Here is a 23415-nt window from a genome sequence, read left to right as displayed (position 1 = left end):
ATCTATGCTGCACTCTTAGTATGAGACTACACATGATATTTGCCTTGAGCACATTCTTCTCATCCAGGGAATTGTCCCTTCCCAAATTTGCTTTCATAGTTTTCTCTCTTAATGATGAAAAATAATCTAAATACCAATAAACATCATGGGCTGATGAAAGAAGGGAATATACTAAGTAGAGCAGCAAGGTAATATTTTAAGAGATTCATGACCACAATATAAATAAAAAGGGCTTAGAGAATTAATTGACCAGTCAGAAAAGTACTTCACCCCCTATGTTAGAGTTATTTTAAAAAAAAAAAAAATCTCCTTATTGCACTTTACTCTGCTTTGCACCTCTCCTGGCCCTCCTCCACCACACACACGCACGCACGCACACACACACACACACTCTTACTCAAACGTGTGCTCACCATCATTTTCAGTTCCTTGAAAACAGTGACTATCATCTTAGGTTTCCCATAATACCTAGCACAGAGCCTTGTGTTAGCACAGCTAGGTATTGCATGAATTATAATGAGGGAGGCAAAAGTACTCTGTACCAAGATACTTACTGAGACACGTGAGCAGAAAAGATACCTTTGCAGATCTATCTGTATAGCGGTGTGCAGACTATCTGGATGCCTTATTTCACTCAGGATGCTGTCACAAACATGCCGTGGATTGGATGGTTTATCAACAACAGAGATTTATTTTTCGCAGTTCTAAAAGTTGGAAGTCCAACAGTGCCAAGAGATTCAGTGGCTGATGAGGATTCACTTTCTGATTCATAGATGGCCATCATTTTACTGTGCCTGTACATGGCAGAAGAAAGCAGAGATTTCTCTAGGGCCTCTTATAGGGGCATAATTTCAGTGATGAGGGCTCATCCCTCATGACATAATTTCCTTTCAAAGTCTCTACCTGCAAATACCCTCACACCTGGGGATTCTTTTTCAACATATGAGATGGGAGGGGATGGGGCACAGTCAGTCTCCAGCACTGGGTATTTCAGCAACACTCACTGATATCACACCCAGGGAAAGCAGTCAAACTGACTGCATAAAATTTTTCATCCTGTGGTCAAGACTTGATTTGTATTCATTAAAATGACTTAGTGTTGGGCCATAGTAAATATATGCCTTTGGAACTTTAGAATTACCTTAGGCCACAGTATGAAAATAACCTCTGTGACATTTTGATTTCTAGCAACAAATTATTAAATACAGAGATAGCTACTTTTTATGATTCTTCATTATTTCATCACTGTGAGCATAGCTACAACTTTCTATTATGTAAACCCTGATGATTTTACTAAAGTAAAAGTCATTTTATGAATGTTTGCTTTGGATTGTTCTTTGTGTATTTATTTTTGCATAGATCAATTTATCTAAAATAAAGAAAAAAGTTCTTTTAGTTATTGTTTTTCTCCTTCTAATCAGGAATATTTGTACTATGGTAGACATTTAAAAAGTTGTGAAAAAAGCATTGGAACAAAATATAGGAAGGGTATCTAAATAAGCTAGATTTCCTTCCACAAATAGTAACTATTATAAACACTATACCTTGTTAGACTGCTCAATATATAAATGAAGTATTGTGTACATAGTTCAATCCTAAGATGTATGTCCTGAGGCCTTGATCTTCAAATTCTCTTTCCTAAAAACAAATGTCAATACAGAAATCTTTTTGTATATGTAATAAGAACTATGACAGACCTGCTCATACACATTGTGCTTTTGAATTAGCCAATAATTAGAATTTCTGAAGCCTAATCCATAAATGAAATAAACGCAATTACTGACTACTCAAGTTACCTAATTGAGCTAACATTCATGTAGTCTTGTCATTCCTAGTACTTTTGCATTATAATTTTTAAAGCACTATATTATTTTTATTCTTTCCATTATGTTGATTTAATTTATTTCCTTTTAATTTTTCTCATTTATTGAGATATAACTGACAAAATATTAAGTATTTACAGTATATGCCATGATGATTTGATATATGTATACATGGGAAAGGGTTTTCCTCATTGAGTTAATTAATCCTTCATCACTGCCTCACATATTTCCTTTTTACCTTCCTTTGTTTTTCTTTTGTTTCTCTTTTCTTTTCTCTCCTCTCCTGTCTTCTTCTTTCCTTTCATGTAAGTACATTTCAGTTCTATTCTCTTAGCAGATTTCAATTATATGAGATAGTGGCACAGTGCTATCAACTATAGTCACCATGTTACATGTTAGATTTTCAGATCTTATTTAACTTGGAACTAAAATTCATACGCTGTTACCAACCTCTGTCTAGTTCCCCAACTTTGGCAAACATCTTTGTACTCTCTATTTTTATGAGTTTGACTTTTTTCAAATAAGATTTCACATGTAAGTGATACTATATAGTATTTGTCTTTCTCTGTCTGGCTTTTTTCACTAAGCATAATCCCTTCCAGTTTCCTTCATATTGTTACAAAAGGACAGGATTTCCATTTTGAAAACTAAATAATATTCCACTGTATAATATCATATAATATTCCATTGTATACAATAACATTTTCTTGATCCATCCATCTACTTGCAGACCCTTAGGTTGTTTTCACATCTTGACTGTTGCAAATAAAGCTGCAGTGAACATGGGAGTGCAGAGCTCTCTTTGAAATACAGATTTCATTTCCTGTGAATATATATCCAGTGGAGGGATTGCTGGATGGTATGGTAGTTCTATTTTTAATTTCTTGAAGAATCTTCATACTGTTTCGTAGTGACTGTACTAGTTTACCTTCTTACCAGTGATATACAAGGGTTTCTTTTTCTCCACATCAACATGTGTTACTTCTCATCTTTTTGATAATAAGCATCCTAACAGATGTGAAGCAACACCACTTTCTGATGTTACCCAATGGTGACATTTCAAAGTTTCAAGGTTGTTGTTGTTTAATCTAATGTTTTGGAGCCATCATCATGCTTAGTGAATTTCAAGTGTACAAAATGAACACATAAATCACCCTTGATAGTACTATGTTAGAAGATTTAATATTAAGTGTTTCCATAAAAGGCAAATGTTACATATTTGTATGATATAAAAAATATGTTGCAATATAGGACTAAACCTGTTATCTCTAATGGATGCACCCATATTCCTAGTGTGATTATAAAGGAAAACAGGCATTGAGCCTAATAGATTTTTTTTTCATATTGTATTTGAGTACTTGAGAAAGATTTCTGAGTGTACTTTATTTACAGCTTTTGCTCTTTTATTCTAGCATGAATGGGCAAACCAGGAAGATTAGAATGTATTATGAACTCAGGAGTTATTTAGCCTGTTAATCAACATGTATTAAAGAAGTTTCCTTTTTTAAGTTTATAGATAACAGGTTCATAAAGATGTGTTTTTTTAAGTTTATTTATTTATTTGGTGGGGAAGGGAAGAACAGGAGCAGGGGAAGGACAGAAATGGAGAGAGAGAGAGAGAGAAAGGGAGAATCCTAAGCAGGCTCCACACTATCACATTGTCAGCGAGGAGCCCAATGTGGGGCTTGAACTCACAAAACACAAGATCATGACCTGAGCCAAAATCAAGAGTCGGACACTTAACTGATTGAGCCACTCGGTTGCCCCAATAAAGACGTATTAAAAACATACTAAAACCATTTGGATACTCATTTGAGAATGATCAAAGTATGGCAAAAAAGAACCCTTTACTGTCAGGGGTGGTAGTTGAGTAGAAAGTTGTCCAAAATAGATGAATCCTACAGTTTGAGTCTAAACTAAACTGCTTGCAGGGATGTCTGGAGGAAGTAGCCATCCAGGAAGCATGCAAAGAGCATGGTTTCAAGTGAGATACTCAGTGTTAAAAAAAAAAAAAAATTCACCTACCAAGAAAGTGGATCCTTTTCACTATATGTAAAAAAGACTGAATTAGTTTTACTATTGAATAAGGATTAAGCCAGACTGTGACACATTATAGGCAATCTGCTAAAGAGTTTGTAAGAAGAAAGAAATAATGTCTTTCATTTGTGTAAGCAGGTAGGATCCATTACATACATGTTAATTATTCTTATCAAAAGTAAAATAAAATAAATGCTTATCCTTATGATAAGCTGGAAGTGACATCCTGGACCCAAGCACCAAGGCTTTAACTCTGGCTCATAGAAGCAAGGTAAAGGGTGCAATCTTTGTTTCTGTTCACATTTCAAAGAGAATGACCCCAAGGCTTCCATGAAAGACATTCCTGTACAAAACTGGAAGAGGTTGTTTAGCTTTTAAAACATTCACATCTAAAAGAAACAAGCATTTATAATTTCAAGTTTTCTAAGGGAAATGATAAAAAGAAATGGTAGTGGAGGAAAGTGTTATTTCCCTTTTGGAACCAAAGACAATTTAAAAAAATTTACTTGTATTTGTGCTTATAATTTTTCTTTTTGTGACTACGTTATAGTAAAACTACAATTTTATAATTATCTCTGTTGCTGTTTCTAGTTTCCTTTGGGCAGTTTGCACTCATCTAAATATACAGCAAGCCCACAGTAAAATACAAAGCAAAGCAATTATCAGGAATACAATAGGATGAATTTAAAATTTCAGTACAATATTTGCCTTAAATGAATAACCTTTAAATAAGTTGTAGCAATGGTGAATGGGTCAAGTAGATTCTTGATTAGCAATGATCAAAAACTCTCTTTCACTATACATTAGTTTTACAAATTGCTGTGATGTCTTTATTACTTATACTTTCAAATGATTAACTGTTTATTATTTTATAGTAGCTTATGAAATCATACTAATCCAAGCCTAAGGAGTAGCTTCACCTTGGAGCCTGAAACTAATTTTTTTTTCTTGAGGGGCCCAGTAAATTTCTCCTAAGTTCCCATAATCACATAGGAAGAATTGCATTTATAAAATAATCCAGGCCCTTCAGTAATTATTCCATCTTTCTAAATAATTTTTCCAAGATGAAAACACAAAGATACCCAGAACCACTATCTAATATTATTATGAGGCACCTATTAAAGGTACATAGTGAACTTCCAGTGTTTAATAATACATAGTTCTAAATATTTAAGTCTTGAGGACAAACCTAACCTGTTGGCCATGTTCTGCATGGGTCAGAGTCAATAGTTATATTATTATAACAGTATATCTCCATGGATAATAGACATTCCCTTTTGCTTATCCATACTTGAACTAGAGAGAACTCAATCTTGAAGTTGATCATGTAGCATTAGACCTAGCCATTTGTAAATGGCACATTTCTGTCTTCTAATTAGATGCTTGTCATTCTGCAACCTCCTTCTAGTCAAACCAGTTAACAAAACTGTTTTTGTGTCAAATTTAGGGAGTGAGTGTCACAGACTCTGAGTCTGGAGTTCTCTCTTGTCCAGCAAGAGAGCAGATGCAGAATTAAATGTGAGAGAGACTAATGTCCCGTGTTAGACCTCCCTTTCCAAAGGAGAATCACCAAGAACAAAGCCCATAAAACAAAAAAGGAGTTGGTTACTCAGGTTTATTTTAGTCCGGCGGATAGCCCCTCCTGAGCACCTGAAAAGTCCTCGGAAGAGAGCCTCCAGAGCCATAGCTCAGGGTTTATATAGGGAGAGGGGCAATGTCGGTGTACAGAAGCGAGGATTTTGCGGTTAGAGGTGGGGGTTGCTTACCAGTTGCTTGAAGAACATGTTTGACCCTTATAATCACAATGTTCCTTAAGGATTTACATCTCAGGGGCTTGCTGGAGCCAGGGGGAGCTAGGTTGCTCAACCCCTGACCTTTTACCAGAATAGAGTTTGAGATCAAACAATGGTTGGTATTTCCTCATTTGCAAGCCCCTCACCTTTTGGCCCAAGGGAGTTTTTATGCCAAGAGCCCTGAATAAGGGTCCTAGCTCCATTTTTAGTAGGATCAGAGGGCTTATAAATGGGATGGGTGTGCACAAAGAGACAATGTTGGAGCACTTCTGCCCTGTTTTCCTAATTTCGGATGCTTTCATCCTGTGGCTTCCTATTCCTATGCTTTTGTTCTATACTGGGGTACTTTTGCCCTGTTTAGCTAATCTTGGATGGTTTCATCCTAAACCTTTTAACCCATTGGTTTAAGCTCCTAAACTTAATCCCCACAAGTGAGTATCTGAATGTGTAATAGCTACTTTACTTTGGCATTCTTAAAAATTAGTAAGAAGAGAGTCTCACTTTTGTTCTGCCAGTATTTGGATTTCTGGATTTATAAGTTCAGATCATGTGTCTAGTGGTACAAGAGAAAAATTATGTCAGACCAGTTACAGGGAAGACTTTCTTCAAGACTATTGGCTCCTACTGCAATAGGGGCCAAGACTAGTGAAATGGGAGTCAGTAATATTACAATAGGGAAGAGGAATCAAACTCAACTTGTGAAATGAAAGATGGGGTGGTTTCTATGAGCTGGGAAAACTAGAGGAGCTTCAGAGGGATGGCTCCCAGGTCTTTGAAAAACACATTTTTGGGGTGTAGCAAATTTGCTTCTCAAAATGCAGAGAAAGATTTACAATTCCATGTTTGAATTGAATTTCAGTTGAATTGAATTNAAAGTCGGACGCTTAACCGACTAAGCCACCCAGGCACCCCTACAATTCCATGTTTTCTAAGTAAATGCTCTTTTATTTTTTTTAAACATTTTTATTTATTTCTGGGAGAGAGAGAGAGAGAGAGAGAGAGAGACAGTGTGAGCAGGGGAGGGTCAGAGAGAGAGAGAGACACAGACTCTGAAACAGGCTCCAGGCTCTGAGCTGGCTGTCAGCACAGAGCCTGACACGGGGCTCGAACCCACAAACCACGAGATCATGACCTAAGCGAAAGTCAGACGCTTAACCAACTAAGCCACCCAGGTGCCCCAGTAAATGCTCTTTTAAAAAAGGTAGGATGGGTGCCTATAGTCAGGAAGAAGACTGCTGAAAGTTTAGTTAAGCTGAAGGGAACATTAGGAATACAATTTTGAAATGTTTAGAAATTGTGATTATGGGATATCCTGGGAGAAAAGAAAGAAGAAAAAATGCTTTAACAAATAACACATTTCAGCCATTAATAAAGTGTGATTTTTAAAGCAGTTGAAACAACATTGGTGTGAATAAGGCAGTGAGGCAGTCCATGAACATCCTAAGTTTGCTAGAATACCTTCTCNCATGATCTCGCAGTTTGTGGGTGCAAGCCCCACGTTGGGCTCTGTGCTGACAGCCAGCTCAGAGCTTGGAACCTGTTTCTGTATCTCCCTCTCTCTCTGACTCTCCCCTGCTCATGCTGTCTTTCTCTCTCTCTCTCTCAGAAATAAATAAAACATTAAAATAATTTTAAAAAACAAGAACAAGGATATGTTAGCCAGAAGGCAAGTTACTGGAATGTACATTTCACCAGTTCAGTAAACAGTCTTAACTGAACAGTTAACCAGCACTTTTTAACTTTTCATTTTCTTCTTCATATTTGTTCTGATTGTCCCCAAACTGAGTACCTACTGGTAAGATTTGAGTAATAGTCGTCTTCGCCATTCTACCCCCTTTTTCTTTAATTTGAGCTTGGATAGTCAGCACCAGAGCCAGCACCAGATCCAGAGGATGGTTTTCATCTGCCCCTAGAATCATGCTAATAAATTATATAAAGGCCTCAAAAATTATATATGGAAAACAATATAAGATTCACTTGTCTTCTGTCCATAACACTGTGGTTCCTCTCTGCTCACCTTTAGAAGAAAGGCTATGTGTAGTCTTTTTCAGTCAGTCTCCCAGACCCTTAGTTCTTCCACAGTTGTGGTGGAGAGTGGATATCTGGCTACTCTTTAATGTGGTTGGTGGGTCCATCTGTCATGTCTCCGAGGTTGAGTCCTCCCTCTTGCCCATAAACCTGTCTCTCTACTATTGCTCAAAAGAGTAGTACTTATGAACTCACCAGTTTGAGAACTGAAAGTTTACATACTACAAAATTTAACTGAATGATCTTTTCAGCACTTGATCTTAGACAAAAGACCCAGAAGCAATGAAAGATCTTTTCAAAGGATGGTGTGTGTGTGTGTGTGTGTGTGTGTGTGTGTGTGGATATACATATATACGTGTACATAGGTGTGTATAGAGATATACACATACATCACAAAGGAAAATATATGTATATCTTTTATCTTATAATAATTTTAAATTTGATTTGGCAGGGAGAGAATTAATATACTTTAATATTCCAAAATATTTTAAAGTATATTTATATCTTACCAGTATTCTTCAGTGTCACATATAATCCCATAGTTAAATCATTATATTTAACTGAAGTTACTTGTGACAGATTCCCATAAATTCTGTAACACTGGACACTAGTGACACAGCTATATTTAATGCAGTCCGCTGATATTTTACAGTTTGGGTGGCTGAGTAATGAGCGAAGCATTTTGCCGCCCTGGTCACTTCCAGGATATGGGTATCAGTGCTGCCCTCTGCTGGTTTAATTGTAGTGTAGCCTCCATCCAAACGTCCTTTGTCTTAGGTGCCTATTTTATTATGGAGGGGAACTTGACCTTCTCTCCTCATGTAATTTTCCAGCAATCCTCATGGTTTAGCAATAAAGTAGGTAAACACTTAGGAATTCCTTCTTTTAAACACCTAACTTCTAGTATATACTTTAGAATTCTCTACTAATATGGATATTTTACTCAGTAGTGAATCCATGTTTGTTTCTCTTCCTATTTTTGACAAACTCCACCCCCCAATCCCCCAGGTCTTATTTATTCATTTGCTTTCCTCTTTTATATGACCCTTGGCTTTGGTTCAAACATGTGACCATAACATAATTAATGATGGAGGAAGCATGAGGTAATTTCCCCTTTTAAGGTTATAAAATTGAACATTACTAAATGAGATTATTAACGCATAGATTCCGTGATGCTACATCAAATTAGCAGCATGTTTTTAAGGTAAAACTGTTTGCAGTAAAACAAAAATACCTGACATAGGCAGTCTGATATCAACATTGCAAAGGGATATATTATATTCTGTGCCATTTTATTGTTTTGCACAGTGCTTAAATGTTTTTTCACAATATTTCTTTAGAACAACGTTCTGTAAAACTTGAAAGGTTAAAATAAAGAGCATTCCTGGTATTTTAAAAAATTAAAGATTTTTTTTAGATCCTCTTTTTTTCCAGTTAAAAAAGAAGTATAAGATTCTCTGACAGTCTAAAATTTAGTGTCTTGCCTCAGGGTTATGAAAGTCCTAACCTAGTTAAACACATGAAATGGCACTTGCTGATAATAAATTTTGATCACTAAACTGTGTGGTTTGTTCTATTATACCAATGCAAGTTTATCTGACAGTTGCTTTTTTCTAGCCAAGAAAATATTGAGAAACAGTTATTTCTCATAATTTGCATGCAGAGAGTGTTTTAACAACACATTTCTCTCTTCTCTGTCCATCTCTTTTTTAGCCTGACTGGAAGCTTTGTGCCAGACTTGATAGTGAGCATGAGTAGCCAAATGTGGCTGCACCTTCAAACAGATGAAAGTGTCGGATCTGTTGGCTTCAAGGTTAACTACAAAGGTAATGATGAATTGCTACTATGGGAAATATTTTATCTTAATACCACCAGAGAATACTTTTAAATTCAAGCTTAATTGCATCTGCAAAATAAAAGTTTCCCAGAACATAAGCAAGAATATATTCTAACAAAATGTTTCTCTTTTTAACTATAAACGTTGATTTCACTTTTCTTTAAATAAAAGTAGGGCTCGCTTTCTTTTTTTTTCCTTTACAATGTGTCTATTTTGAATACTTCATCTCTCCCCTAGACTACTGTAATATTCCTGTATTTTAGTTGCTCTGGACTCCTAGCCTTTCCCAGAATAGACAATGTAATATTATATAATTATACAATTTGCTTGATAATCATAGTATACTGATTATTAAATACTTAAATCCAAAGTAGATGATTTAATTCCCCCAAAGAATGTAGGGTACCATATTTTGAGGGGTTGGAAGGATTTATCAGGTATTCTCTTAGCTCAAATGTATGGTCTTGGTGTTCAAATGATCAATTCCTATGGAAGTGATAGGCCACAAATGTGTTACATTTTACTGCCCACCCTGGTATTGGTAGTGATGCAGACTGATGATAAATGGCATGGGTATCACAAAATCTTTTGTTCTAGTTCCATTTATAAGGTATAGATGCAAACGTTGTAAAATCATAAATAACATGACACATGGTGAATGTTGTTTAAAGGCAAATAGAGACAGTGGATATATACACACAACATGTATATTAGAAATGCAAATATAGGACTCTGCATTAAAAGTATCTAAATGTTAATAAATTCACTTGAAGTCTATACCTTAAAAATGAAAATACATAAGAAAGCAGCAGAGCATACTGTTGCCTGATTTTATTATTTCTGTTGTGGTAAAAAATCATTATTCTCTCTCTTATCAATTTAAACAATAGCTGTTAAATATTCTCTTCCTTGCATAATAATAATTCTTAATCAGTTTCCCTTTTCAAACAGTGGCTTGCCATGCCTCTGTATCTGGACACATGGAAATGAATGCATGGTGTTGTCAGGGAGACAGAACACACGCAACAGTGTTTTTAACTTGTGACTAAATTTGGTACTATATTAATTTTAATAGTTCAGGAAATCTGTATAAATGTCAGTTAAAAAAATAAAAAGGTTAGCCTGATTATAATTTTAAATATATCCCTCCTCCATTTGAAAACCCACATCTGTCTCAGTAAATAAAACAACATCACAAAATTTAAAGAATGGTCAGCTTTTGTTAAAAGTATCTATGCCTTGATGTTTTCATTTAAAAAATTGTTTCCACTCTAAATGGCTAAATGAAGCTGGCATCTTTATATTCCTCTTGGTTTCATTATTTTCTTCACCCTATGAAGGTCACCTGTCAGAAAACCTATAGTTGTTTAAACCTTAGAAACTATATAAATCATTAATGACAATGCTTCAACAAAGAACACAGTTGTTAAAGCTCATGAACTTGCGAGAGCAGTAGGGAAGTTCCAGCAATATTTACAAAGCTCTCCCCTCTGCTGCAGTTTAAGAGCTGAAGTACATTGTAAAGTAGCACAATTAAACATTACTTTGTTTTCTTTCTGCCCAATTTTCAACAAATAATTTTTTAAAAATCTCCTAAGGATCTACTGTGTGTTGGCTGTTGAATGAATTGTTGAGTATAGAAAGAAAAGCCAGATATTCTCTCTCAGGAAGATCACAACATAGTGCCAGAGAAAAGCATACCCAACTATTCAAGCACAAATATCTGCAGAGATGAGATAGTTGAAATTAACACAGGAGATCCTTAGTGAACAAAGCCCTTACTCTTCTCAAAGAGTAAACTTTGAGACTCCAGCTGTAGGTGTTTCCGTATTTTTCACTGCTTAGAGAGAAGGGCCACAACTTCTAGAGACCTTATCTTCCAGCTTTGTTCACCCTGTCTTTGTCTTTCTTTCTATAATCCAATTTTATCAGATTATCTGTGTTTCTCCATTCCAGCAAATTGTTTCTTACCTCTCCTCTCTGCACATGTAGACAATTCTATCTGCATCTCTAGTCTTACTTTAACAGCATCCTATAACTCATCCTTCAAGATAAAATTCAAATGTTTCTCCTTCTGTGAAGCCTTTCTTAACTCTTCTCATCACAAAATAACACTGTCTCTGTTTCATAAGACCAGTGCCACATATTATATATACACACATGCATACATTATATTACCAGATGGAAATATGTCACATTCATCTTCATATTTCCATTACCAACCTTTTGCTATGTCATCAGAGGCAATTAGTAAAGCTGAACAAATGACTTAATCTGTAAATGTGATACAATATAGGATAAAATACATCCTTAAAAATTTAGTTTACCATGATTTTTTTTCCTACTATGAAAATCATACTTTTGCATTCTCCATAATTTAAAACCTGAGCTCAAGGTTGAAGCAGGGTTCATATTGAGAAGTTTCCAATTTTGATGTGCAGATAGCTTCAGCAACTTCGCCTACTAAAAATAATTTTCATAATTACCATGCTCTCTGTTAAGTAGTGTGTTGGTTCTAAATGGAACACCTGCTAAAAAAACTTCCAAGATTTGATCTAAAGATGTCTTTGTTTTGTCATCTGTAGATTTTTGCATGAGATAGCATTGACTTAGCTCTTCTACAAATTAAACATATATTTTATAGCATATTTTCTTTTCTCATATATATATTTTGTTAAATTTTAAAGGTAGTGACTGAATTACCAAATTAGACCTTGGTTTTTTTAATAATATATTTTAATTCTTAAATTGTGTTGTGTTCATTGCCTGTGACAATGAAGTTTTAAAACTTGCTTTAAAAGAAAATAAGATTCCAATGAAATCTCCTAAGAAACCCTAGATAGAAAAAAGATTAAAAGCTCGTGGCTCTGGTGGAAGGGTGGGAAGGATCAGCACCCTCATTGATCAGACTTCCCCTCATTCCCCCTGGGTACAAGAAAACCCCAAAGCTCATAAAAACTTAGTTTGAAAATTACTTTTCTAAGACCATACTATTGATGTAGAGACCAAAAATGTATGTGAATATAAAATGACTCATGGTTGCCTGATTAAGTTGTCATATCTTTATTTTTAAAAATGTTTAATCTTTATATTGTGAGTTGATTTGTTTGAGACAGAGACAGAGATGTGGGAGGGGCAGAGAAAGAGAGAGAAAGAGAGAATCTCAAGCAGGCTCTGCACTGTCAGCATAGAACCTGATGCAGGGCTCAAACTCACCAAGCATGAGATCATGACCTGAGCCAAACTGAGTCGAATGCTTAACCAACTGAGCCACCCAGTGGCCCCAGTTGTCATTATCTTTAGAACTTCAGTTTTAATCTTTGGAATTATCAGTGCTTTAATCTACAGAATTTTGACAATAACTATCTTAAATTATAAAAACGCAATAGGTGTTCGAAGTCAAGAAAATGGTTCCTTAATAGTAATGCAAATTATTCTTATTCATTTAAAAGCATTTAATATTTGTTATGCACATGACAGTATGCTGAGTACTGTGTGCTATAGCAGAAATGAATCAAATAAATACTGTATTCTTGAAAAGTTTAATGTATTCCCTTACTTGTTAAAACCAGTAATGTCTGTATTAGGCATAACAAATCACAGCCATCCTGCTCTGCAGGAAATTTATGAGTTTGCCAAAGTGAAGATTCAAGATATGACACTAGGTGTTCCTGCTAAAAAGGAAGAATAACCTAGCTACTTATCTTGCCCCATTACCCTTAAAGATATTGTTTTCTTGTTTTATATTGTCATTACTTCAAATGCATATTAACCAGAAAGGAAAATAGTTTTCTCCACTGGACCTATTAGCATCCGTTCACACTGTGCTATTTTTTAAAATATATTTTCATCTTCAGCTAACAAGACCTAAGCAACATTAAAAGGATAATTAATAATTACTAAGAACCTTGTGTTTTGCAATCACTTTGCCTGCATTAACTCATTGAATCTAATTAAAACTTTAAGAGGTGTCAATTACTACTCAATTTTACAGATCAGAAAAATGACTAGGCTATAAGCACTGTGATATAGTAACTTTGGTCTGGTTGTTCACTGTTGTATTTTCAGTATCTAGCACAATGCCTAACATATAATAACCACTCAGTAAGTATTTGTGGATGTGTGAATGAATGGACATGAGTATCAGGTCATTAACTTACTGCAGAATCTAGATGTAACTTCATGACTTCATGATGCTCTCCATAATATAATATTACATTCTGTGTGGATGTTAAGTGTTTTGGGGAAGCAGAAGGTTTAAAGCCTGAAGATAAGCTGAAGACCCTAATCAGTGTAAAAAGTATAAGGACACCACAAGATTGAGTTAAATTACTGAGCTCCCATTGTCTCATCAGCTACATATAAAACTGCACATAAAAAAAAAAAACACATACACACAACAAAAACCTATACAGATTTCAAATATCTGTACATTTTTATTTCCAGAGGGCAAATTTATATTCTTTAGAGATATTGAATAAGAGAGCTAAAGTCCATGGCAGAGGCATATGAACAAAAATCTTTTTTTTAATTTTATTTATTTTTGAGAAAAAGAGAGAAAGACAGAGCACATGAGTAGGGGAGGGACAGAGAGAGGGAGACAGAGTATCAGAAGCAGGCTCTGCTCTGAGAGTAGACAGACAGATGTGGAGATCGAACTCAGTTACCATTAGATCGTAACTTGAGCCAAAGTCAGACGCTTAACCAACTCAGCCACCCAGGCGCTCCAAATCTCCAGCTTTAATAGAGTTCTGAGAGTGATATTATCTCCTCATCTTAAAAATCAGATACTGTAATTGTTTGACTAATTTTCAGTGGTGCAACAGTGTACATTCTCAAGCATAGAGCATTAACAGCAAGCATTTATAGCATGCACTGTTTTAAGCACATGCATTATCTCATGTAATCAACTGCCCCAACCCTGAAAGGTAGGTAATACTACTATCCTTATTGTATGGATGAAGTAATTGAGACATGGCAAGTTAGGTAATTTGTTCAAGATTGCATCCTAGTGCCTGGCAAAATCAAGATATGATTGTGAATTATATATTTTGACTTATTTTGACTGCTGCCTTTCAGAAACTTATATTATTCCCACAAATTTTGGCTTGGGTTTAAATGTATTTAGATATTTAAATATTAAAATAGCTCTGAAATAAAGTACATGGCTAGAATTTAAAATTTTGATGAAGCCATCTGCTTTTATTGGATGACCTAAAATTTTGAAATGGAAATTTTCATGAAAGATGATTATTTTACTTAAATATTTAGCATCATTAATTTTTTATGGTTTAAAGTTAACTGACAATCCCTTTCTCTCATTGTAGAATGGAGGAATAGAGATCCTATTATTTGCTAAAAAGCAAGTTTTTAGCAATAAGGGCATTTGCCAGAGTTAAGATGGATTGATACCAAAGATTTGAAAATTAGACAATTATTTCCAAGTGTTTGACCAAAACTGAAGTTCAAATTTAATAAAAACAATAACAGTAATAATAACAAACTTATCTTCTTTAAAATGGATATATAATGCTGCAGGTATCATTCTTTCTTAACCTATCAAATAATGTTTTAGGAGGTTAATGAGAACATTTTGTAGGTACCTTCTGATGAGATCTTAAATAATAGTTCATACAACAAAAATCTTAATAGACAAATCAGGCATGTAAGATTTTATGCTTTATGCTTGTAAGAGCACAGTTTTCTTCTTTCATTTTCCTATTGTTTTCTCTATTTTTCCTTCCTCTTTTTCTCTCTTCTTTCTTCTTTTGCCTTATTTCTTGTATGATATTGCACATATTACTTTCCAACTGCCTTTCACTGTAAACATATCATGACTGTCTTTCCACTCCCTTTGTATGGATTGTCCTCCATCTGATGACTTTACAATAGCCCCCAACATGTACACACCATAATTTAACATGAATCAATAGTCATTTGGGTCATTACTTTTATTATGTTATTAAAATGTTGAAGTGAATATTATTTTACAAGTTTCCATACATGTTTTCTGTTTTACTGAGGAAAGAGATTCTGAAAATAGAATGGATATTGACGTACATAATGCATCTTGAGTAGTTATTTCCTAATTTTAAATTTAACTCTCTTAGATATGTAAAAATGAGGATTTTCCCTACAACCTAAAATGGATGCTACTAATCTGTTAGGTGTTTGCCATTCTGATGTGTTATAAATGCAGTATTATTGAATTTAATAGCTACAGGGTTGTTAATCATCTTGTCATAAATTTATTAACCACCTGGATTTCAGTCTCTTTGAAATTTTCCAGCTTTGTGCTCTTTGTAAGGCGTTATTAATGGTCACAATTTATTGACTTTTCCTCTAACTCTGGGTGAACAGAGAATTAAATTTTTCTGTCCTCTTAAAGTTAAGAATGGCTATGTGACTACTAAATTGTAAATAAGTGACTATAATCACTTTCAAGCCAAAGCAGTGAATTATACTGTTGTTTTCTTTCAAAAGGAATAATGAGGCCATATCTTCCAGATAGCACAGCTACAATTGATGCTGCTTCCTACACTTTGTGTTCCTGAGGGACTAGGGAGAACAGAGGTCCCCTTCCCTACCCCATTTCCCCAACTGTATAGCATAAATTGCATGAACAAGACATAAACTTGGTTTTCTTAAGCCTCTAGAATTTCTGGGTTAATTTGTTATCCTAGAATAACCTAGTATATTCTGATGGATATACAACATAAGTTATCCTATTCTTGGTTTGTCTTTGTACTCTTAAGTTGTAAGCACTTGGGGTACATAAATGGTATAACCCTTGCTTTGTTCATACACTGCGAGTATATTCTTGCAGTCTATTTTGATTCCATGCATTTGAAACAATACCAAGTTTTGGTTTCTTCCTGTCCTAATTAAACGTATCATTCTTTTTATTTATGGCATTTGGAATTGTATAGGTGTTGTACATGTTTTAAAGATTTTATTAAAGTTACTTTATATATATATATATATATCACACACACACACATATGTATATTTTCATATATACTTGGAATCATTTAACTATTTTTTCTGCCCAAACCATACAGCTTCAATTTCACTAGTCTTAAGGTTTTCATTTTAAAATATCTTCTGGGCACGGCTTCTTGCTACTCGGTTTCTATTTCAAATTTCCACGACAATTCATGTACACTTAACTTTCACCTTTATCATAAAATACTTCTGTTGGATTACATAAACTGCTGTTTGTGATTTCATTAGTATTGTATCAATTTTATACTGCTTTGGTCTATATTGATTTCATTAGGTAATGTCTTGGCACATGTAGGTGGCTCACTCGGTTAAACGTCTGTCTCTTGATTTCAGCTCAGGTCATGATCTTGCAGTTCATGACATCCAGCCCTGTGCTGAGTGTGGAGCCTGCTTGAGATTCTCTCTCTCCCTTTCCCTCTGCCCCTCCCCTGCACTCTCTCTCAAAAGAAAAAAAATATGCAATGCCTTCTCATCAAGTTATCTTTTGTCTTCTTAGATTTAAATCTTATGTTTTTAGCTATTAATTTATTTTTTAAATGTTGGTTTATTTATTTTTGAGAGCGAGGGAGATAGCACAAGTGGGCGAGGGGCAGAGAGAGAGGGATACACAGAACCTGAAGCAGGCTCCAGGCTCTGTGCTGTCAGCACAGAGCTTGACAAGGGGCTCAAATTCACAAACCGTGAGATCATGACCTGAGCCAAAGTTGGGTGCTCAATGGATTGAGCCACCCAGACACCCCTATTTATTTATTTTTGTCTTTTTATATACGGCTTCTTTTTCATTTGTGATAGCTTTATTTTTAACTATTTTTTGCTTTTTGATAGATTGTAGTAGTATGCTTATTTTACTTTTCCCTTGTAATCTATAACTGATTATAAGGAACTATTATATTTTCTTATTATATTTCTAACTATTATAAAGAAGAGTTGTTTTTTACATATCTATGTAGTGTTTAGCCATATTATTTAATTCTTTGCTAATTAGTCATTGTAACAATGGGAAGGCATTTATTAGGAGATTGTTAAAAAACTCAACTACTATTGTCTTAAATCTGTGTTTACTATTCTCATATCCCATGTCTAAGAAAGAGTAGATACTGATGTTAGATGATTGCTTTACATCATCATCTGAGACTCAGGTGCTTCCTTTCACTCTCTCCACCTTCCTTAGCATATCTGTCTTTATCCCCAAAGTTGTAACAGCATTGTTGCCAGACACCTATTGTAGGAATAGATTGGAATTCCCAGAACCTTGTTAAATTATAGTGATGAGAAGTAGCATTTCTGTCCATTTCTTCTTTCGATGACGATGACTTTACTATTTTAATGTTTAACATGATACTTGACACAGATATATGGAAAAGAGTCTTTTTACCAAATCTGCCTACATCCTTCTCAGTCCTCTTTTATTCTGAGTTTTTATTAAGAACGGCTGATAAGGTCAAACACTGTTCTCCATTCAATGGCACAAGTGCATATTTAACTAAGTCACTCCTTTAACTATGTTCATAGGCTTCCTGATGCTGAGACAAGCTACTGCTCCTGAAATAAAATCTTCTGGAACATAGTGTCTGATTTTTTGATACACTCTCAGATTCAATTTACTAATAATTTGATTATAATTTTTGCATCTAATTAAATATGTGAATTGGATTATAGTTTCCTCTTATGCGAGTTTTATGATTATGGCAGTCACAGAATGAGTATGGGAGTCTGTCAATGCTCTGGGATAGTCTGAATAACAGGAGTTACACATATTTTTGAGAGTAAGAGAGGACTTAGCTATAAAATCATTTGGGCATTTTTACTTAAAAGTAAGTATTTAGCTAATTTTAATTTTTTTCTTTGACTATCACTCTCCATATCTCTTCTTGGATTAAGGTTGTCTTTTTATATTTTGTTAGCCTATTTTCTAGGTTATAAAATAGATAATAACTTCAAAATATACTGATATTTCATATGTATTTTATTATTTTCAATCTTTTGTTAGTATGTATCAATTCCAAGGAGTGCTTTTTTTTCTTTCCTCTTCTTTTCACCTGCTTTGGCTTTTCTCTTTGCTGAACATTCCTTCCACTTTTTTTCCTACTAACTGAACTACTCTAGGCTTTAATGAACCTTATCTCTTCCAACTGTGTATAGCACTATAGGTTTGGGCTGAACTAATCAGAATTCTCTTTGATATGGTTATCGATCCAGGAACTGGGGCAACTTACATAGATTCTGGGTGAAAGGAAATCTCTTTTCTGAGATTGTAAACTCTAAGGATCAGCTAACTTGTGCTAGTGGGTGTTGCCTTTTGTTACCTTATGTCAATAACTTGCCAACAGAGACAAAGCAGAATCAACAAATGAAACAACAAATGAAAACTGTATTGTGGGCATAATTGAAACTCCTAAACACCTGAAGGGAACACTATACCTTGGTGTATCCAATCTTAAGACTATAAATTTCTCCATGGTTAAGCCACAGCTAGTTCAATTTTTATCACTTATAACTAAATGGATCTTGAGTGACACACTGTCATCTTCTTGCTGTTTAATTCATTCAACGTAGATAAAAGGGAAGATCTATATTACAATTCATTGTTTTCAGAATCAAATTTATTTCTTTATTTTTACAACATATTTGCTTGGAAAAACATTACGCATTGGTCTAAGAGAGTATCTACTCATAGTAAATAATATTTAAGTAAATAATATTCAATATTCTTTGTTTTGTTTTGAAAAGGAAACCAAGAAATATTAGAGTTTTGTAATTACCTTCTACTAACTGTATATATCCATGATGGGTAAATTCTTCATTAATCTTAGCACCTATACTTTAATGCCATTATTTATGAACTGAGTTTTGGTATTGGTTTGTTTTGTCCTAAAATCATTAGGAGAATCATGAGATTGATTGAGATATTTTGAAAGTAATGCCGATTCCTTGGTTTTGACATGATTGACATATAATGTTATATTAGTTTCAGGTGTACAATACATTGATTCGATAATTCTATACATTGCTCAATCCCCACAGTAAGTTTAATTCCATCTGTCACCGAATAACATTATTATAGTATTATTGACTATATTCCTTATGAGGTAATTTTCATCTCCATGACTTATTAGTTGTATAACTGGAATTTTGTACCTTAACTCCTCTCAATTTATTGAGCCCATCCTCCCACCCACTTCATTTCTGGCAACCAGTAGTGTGTTCTCTGTATTTAAGAGTCTGTTTGTTTTGTTTTGTTTGTTTGTTTGGTTTCGTTGTAGATTCCACATATAAGTGAAACCATATGGCATTTGTCTTTGTCTGACTGATTTTACTTATCATAATACCCTCTGGGTCCATTTATGTTGTCACACATGGCAAGATTTCATCTATTCTTGTGATATATTCTGCTGTGTGTGTATACACATCTTTTATATCCATTCATTTATTGGTAGGCACTTGACTTGGGTTGTCTATTGTAAATAATGTTGTGATAAATGTAGGAGTGCATATAATCTTTTTAAATTGGTGCTCCAGCTTTCTTAGGGTAAATACCCAGCAGTGGATCATATGGCATTTCTGTTCTTAATTATTTGAAGAACACTCCATACTGTTTTCCACAGTATTTGTATCAGTTTACACTCCCACCAACAGTGCATGAGCTTTCTTTTCTTACATCATCTCTCACAATTGTTATTTTATCTTTTTGATATCAGTCATCCTAATTGGCTTGAGATAATATTTCATAGTGATTTTGATTCACATTTCCCTGATGATTAGTGACGTTGAATATTTTCTTATGTGTCTGTGGGCCATCTATATTTCTTCTTTGGAAAAATATCAGCTTAGGTCCTCTAATGGGATTGCTTGCTTGTTAGTTAGTTAGTTTGTTTTTTGGTGTTGAGTTGTATAAATTCTTTATATATTTTGGATATTAAGGCCTTATCAGACATATCATTTGCAAATATCTTCTCCCATTGAGTGAGTTGCCTTTTTGTTTTGTTGATGATTTCCCTTTCTGTGCAAAATGTTTTTATTTTTGATATCCTCCCAAAAGATTATTTTTGCTTTTATTCCCTTTGCCTGAAGAGATATTTCCATAAATATGTTGCTAAGACCCATGTCCAAGAGACTGCTGCTGTGTTTACTTATAGGAGTTTTTTAAAAAATGTTTATTTACTTTATTTTGAGAAAGAGAGAACACTGGAGAGAGAACAGGGAAGGGGCAGAGAGAGAGAGAGAGAGAATCCCAAGCAGGCTCTCTGCTGTCAGTGGTGAGCCCGATGTGGGGCTCGAACCCACAAGTCTTGAGATCATGACCTGAGCCAAGTCAAGAGCCAGACACTTAACCAATTGAGTCATCCAGACAACCCTTGTTTTTAGGAATTTTATAGTTTGAGGTCTCATATTTAGGTCTTTAATTCATTTTGTATTTATTTTTGTGTATTGTATAAGAAAGTGGTCCAGTTTCATTCTTTTGCAAGCTGTCCAGTTTTCCTAGCACCATTTATTAAAAAAAGACTATCTTTTCAGCACTGTATAATCTTGCCTCTTTGTCACAAATTAGTTGGCCATTTAAGTGTGGGTTTGTTTTTGGGCTGTCTATACTGTTTCATTGGTCTATGTATCTGTTTTGATTACTATAGCATTGTAACATCTTGAAATCTGGGTTTGTGTTACATATAGCTTTGTTCTTCTTTATCAAGATTGTTTTGTCTCTTCAAGGTCCTTTTATATATAAATAGAACCAAAGCAGTTGGATACTCATATGCAAAGCAAAACAAAACAAAACAAAAACGTTTAAACCTTATTTTCAACAATAGACAAAAATTAACTTGAAATGGATTCTAGACCTTAATATAAAAGCTAAAGCTATAAAACTTTTGGAAGAAGACATAGAAGTAAAACATAATTATTTTGGTTTAGGGTTATATTCTGAGAAGACTAAAAGCATATTATATGTTATGGACTAAATATTTGTGCCCTCACAAAATTTATATGTTAAAGGCCTAACCCCAATATGATGGTATTTGGAGATGGGGCTTTAGGGAGATGATTATGTTGAGATGAGCTCATGAGGATGAGACCTTCATGATGAGATTAATACTCTCAAGGAAGAAACACTGCAGACCCGGCTCTCTTTCCAAGCTCTTGCAGAGAGGACTTTGTGACCACACAGAGAGAAAAAGGCAACTGTATGTAAGCGAGGATGTAAGCCAGGATGTAAGCCAGGATGAAACTCCCCACCAGAACCTGACTATGCTGGCACCCTGGTCTTGGAATCTTAATGTTTGAAACTATGAGAAAAACATATCTATTGTTTAAGTCATCCACTTTATGGTATGTTGTAATGGCATCCCAAGCCAAGAAGATATTAAAGAAGAAATTACTTGATAAATTGAACTCCATCAAAATTAAAAATATTTGGTCACCAAAAGGAACTTATAAAGAAAAAAATCAAACTACAGACTAGAAGGAAATAATTGCAAATATATATGTATAAGCGACCTATATTCAGAATACATAATAAATTTTAAGAATTCAATAATAAAATGAATAGAATATTCCAATTTAAAATGAGTTAAAAATTTTGACTAGACACTTGATCAAAGAAGATAAGAGATGATAGATAGGTAGATATGAGTAGAAAGTTTGGCAAAACTGCTCACTGTCACTGTTATTAAGGCTCTGCAAATTAAAACCATGAGGAGATACCTATATGCTCACTAGGATGGGGAAGATTAAAAAGTACTGCCTTTAAGAAATTAGAACAGAGAGGGTTCTTATACACTGTTGGTAGAAAAGAAAATATGGCATAACCTCTTTTGAAAATATTTGGAGGGGCATTTATGTGGCACAGTTGGTTGAGCGTCTGATTTTGGCTCAGATCATGATCTCATGATTTGTGAGTTCAAGCTCCTCGTTGGGCTCTGTGCTGACAGCTTGGAGCCTGGAGCCTGGAGCCTGCTTCAGATTCTGTGATTCCCTCTCCCACTGCCCCTCCCCGTCTCACACTCTGTCTCTCTCTCTCTTTGAAAAATAAATAAACAGAAACAGAAAAAGAAAATAAGACTTTCTTCTTAAAAAAATATTTGAGGAGCTTGTTGAAGTTAAACTTGTACCTACCATACAGTCCCACCATTTCACTCCTAGACATTTTTCCAATACAAATGAAAACAAATGTCTATACAAAGACTTGTACAAGAAATATACATAGCAAATTTATGGTTAAAATCTCCCCAAAGTAGAAACAATCCAAATGTCCTTTAAAATATCCTTTAAAAAATAAAATAAAATAGCCATTTGCATCTACATGGATGGAACTAGAGGGTATTATGAGAAGCGAAATTAGCCAGAGAAAGACAAATACCATATGACTTCACTCATAGGAGAAATTTAAAATACAAAACAGATGAACATAAGAGAAGGGATGCAAAAATAATATAAAAACAAGGAGGGGGACAAAACATAGATACTCTTAAATGTAGTGAACAAACAGAAGGTTGCAAGAGGGGTTCTGAGGGGGGAGTGGGCTAAATTGGTAAGGGACATTAAGGAATCTACTCCTGAAATTATTGTTTCACTATATGCTAACTAACTTGGATATAAGTTAAAAAATTAATTAAGTAAATAAGTAAAATAAACAGAATAAAGAAAATAAAATTATCAAGTTATGTTTCAAAATGAACAATTACATAAGCTGTATTATATTTTTAATTTTTTAAATGTTTTATTTATTATTTTTTATTTTTTTAATGCTTCATTTATTTCTGAGAGAGAGAGACAACGTGAGCAGAGGAGAGGCATAGAGAGAGGGAGACACAGAATCTGAAGTAGGCTCCAGGCTCTGAGCTGGCTGTCAGCACACAGCCCATGCGGGGCTCAAACCTACGAACTATGAGATCATGAC

At 34.5% G+C, this 23415-nt stretch overlaps 1 protein-coding gene across 3 annotated transcripts in view; it reads left to right on the top strand.

Annotated features, from left to right (window-relative positions):
* Window positions 1-23415, top strand: part of CSMD3 (CUB and Sushi multiple domains 3) — a 1194711-nt gene that overhangs the window by 628956 nt on the left and 542340 nt on the right. For all 3 annotated transcript variants that reach the window (XM_077772930.1, XM_077772929.1, XM_077772928.1), the window contains one exon: window positions 9395-9507. In XM_077772930.1, coding sequence (XP_077629056.1) covers window positions 9395-9507 — 113 coding nt within the window. The remainder of the gene's footprint in view (window positions 1-9394; window positions 9508-23415) is intronic.

This window comes from Crocuta crocuta, unplaced genomic scaffold (assembly GCF_008692635.1).
Source record: "Crocuta crocuta isolate KB4526 unplaced genomic scaffold, BGI_CrCroc_1.0 scaffold479, whole genome shotgun sequence".
Classification (NCBI taxonomy): domain Eukaryota; kingdom Metazoa; phylum Chordata; class Mammalia; order Carnivora; family Hyaenidae; genus Crocuta; species Crocuta crocuta.
The sequence above is the reverse complement of the archived record's forward strand: the minus strand, read 5'-3'. Positions and strand labels throughout refer to the sequence as shown.